Genomic DNA, 2,500 nt, shown 5'->3' with positions numbered 1-2,500 from the left:
TATTATTATTATTATTATTATTACAGCTGCTGCTGTTGTTTTTATAAGTCAGGAAGTTTCATATGTTTGTTTGTTTGTTTTTTTATTGTATTTATTAAGAAAAGTTTGAAATTCTTCGAATGCATACAAACTACTCTTGTGTTTCCATATATTTCTGTGCTTCTCTGTGTACATAACTGTATGTATATATATATATATATATATATATATATATATATATATATATGTACTGCTGTGTCTCTAAATGTTTGTATATGTAAGAGTTAAGGTTTCTATGCATGAATCTCGGTTGGTTTAAGATTGGCGGAATCATCATTTCAAATATGTAAACAACACTAGTAGCAGCAGCAACAATAACAAAAACAACAGCATACTCTATTCAGACAGAAATTGCTTCACATAACATTCTTTTACTGGTAATTCTGATTTGCGTGTTTGTGTGCGTGTGTGTATCTGTACGTCTGCTTGTCTGTCATTACATATTTATATATATTTATTTATATTTACTCACATAGATGCATGCCTACGTATAAATACATGCACATGTACATACATACACACACACACACACACACACACACACACACACACACACACACACACACACACACATACACACACAACACTAAATGTAAATACACATTTTAATAAACATGCATGTGCGAGTATGTTTTACTTTTATTGAGGAATATAGTTTTGAATTTAAAACTACTACGATACTTGTGTAAAAAAAATATATAGATACATGAATATATACAAACGTTCATAAACACATTTATAAATACATACATACGTACGCACTAACATATATAAATATATGACGTGTGTGGTATTATGTATGTATTTATATTTATATATGATTAATTCCATAGTTATTATAAGTTATAATTTATCATAGATTTTTAATATATTTGAAAAGGAAAAATATACGTGCCTAATAAGTACACACACACAAAAAAAAACATAAATACATTCAAATATTGCCTTAAGAAATGGATCAACGGATGTACGGAATGAATGCCCCGGCACTGCACCATTATCCCGCCACATTCCCAACGACATATGGTTTGGCACAGTCTTTCCAAAGACAAACGCCGTTTTCTTCCATGTACGGAGCTGCTGGACTGGGAAACAGTGGACTTGGATATTCAGCTCACCAAGCAGCATCCGAATGGGGTTTCCACCATGGTACGTCAAACTTATCCATGAACCTGAACGGAGGACTTAACGGGAGTTGTGCAGCGGCCGCGGCCGCGAACTTTTTATCGTCAAGAGACTCGGTGGTGGCACAGGAGTACTTTACAAATGCCGCCAACTCAGCGTCGCAAGTGGCCGGACCGCTGTCCTCCGTGATGACAGGAAGTATGCTGTCGACGGTGAAGAGCATGACCAACGGTGGTGTCGGTGGCGGAGGAGGCGGTGGTGGTGGAGGTGGAGGCGGTGGAAACGGTGCAAGTGACGGTGGAGGCGGCGGCAGTGGTGGTGCCGGTGGTGGTATTGGCTCAGGTGTCGCTGGACACGTTTCTGGACATAGCATCGTTGGTGGAGGTGCCAATTCTGTACCGTATTGTGATTCCATCAATTCCTCCAGTTACGCCACCCCTTTCTCCGCCATCCACCCCGTTTCATTAGCCATGCAATCAGCCACAACCAACATCACATCAAAAACATCAGGTAAGCAAAATACTATATTGATTTATTAATTATCTATTGATACCCTCTGTTAATTCTGTTCTGGTCGTTCATCATATATGCCCATCAAATTCTCTTACCCTTTTATTCATTTTATCTGGACTATATATTCATTGGTCACCTTTGATGTTTATGGTTGCATGTAGTGATAAATGTCACCCTTCAAAAGATACACCATTATAAGAGATGTTGTCTATGTGACAAGACTAAAAAATGACAAATTATAATGTTACTTTAGTAACAGAAGTTGTAATAAAAAGATTTTAAATAACAATAAGTATTGCCATAATAACTTGTGATGATAAAATTGTAGATGGCAGTAGATGTTTTCATAGAAACTTACAATGACAAAACAATTTTAAATGACAATATATATTGCAATATCTGGATATGGTCGAATGAGTTAATGTCTATCATAGATATTGCAATAGTGACAGATGCTTTAGTAGCAGGTGTAGTAATAGAAATGGTTCTTAGAATTTCAATGGAGAAACACGTTTGTGAGACAATAACACACAATGAGATAATGTCTCTAAATTGCTGCAAATATCACCAATAAAAAATGGTACTGCTTTTAAAGTAAGATTATAGAATTCAGTTGAGGAAAGGATGAAATGTTTCTATGACAACAGGTATAGTGTGCTACAACATACGTTCTTTAAGCTCTTCTGTCGTTTGATTATATTACACCAAATATTAGAAATCCTTATTCTTGACTTCAGTACGATTGAAATCTTGGAGGCGATGTAACCGGCTGCTTCTTCTTCCTTAACTTGTGACCATGAGTCTATTTTGGTAACCGTAATTT

At 36.0% G+C, this 2,500-nt stretch overlaps 1 protein-coding gene across 1 annotated transcript in view; it reads left to right on the top strand.

Moving 5' to 3' along the window:
- The first annotated feature begins 250 nt into the window (after nt 1-250).
- Nucleotides 251-2,500, top strand: part of LOC106868014 (uncharacterized) — a 238,133-nt gene continuing 235,883 nt past the window's right edge. The window contains exon 1 of the mRNA XM_052966993.2: nt 251-1,674. Coding sequence (XP_052822953.1) covers nt 993-1,674 — 682 coding nt within the window. The 5' untranslated portion in view covers nt 251-992. The remainder of the gene's footprint in view (nt 1,675-2,500) is intronic.

Source organism: Octopus bimaculoides, chromosome 4 (assembly GCF_046866305.1).
Source record: "Octopus bimaculoides isolate indiv1 chromosome 4, ASM4686630v1, whole genome shotgun sequence".
In the NCBI taxonomy this organism is placed as follows: domain Eukaryota; kingdom Metazoa; phylum Mollusca; class Cephalopoda; order Octopoda; family Octopodidae; genus Octopus; species Octopus bimaculoides.
The sequence above is the reverse complement of the archived record's forward strand: the minus strand, read 5'-3'. Positions and strand labels throughout refer to the sequence as shown.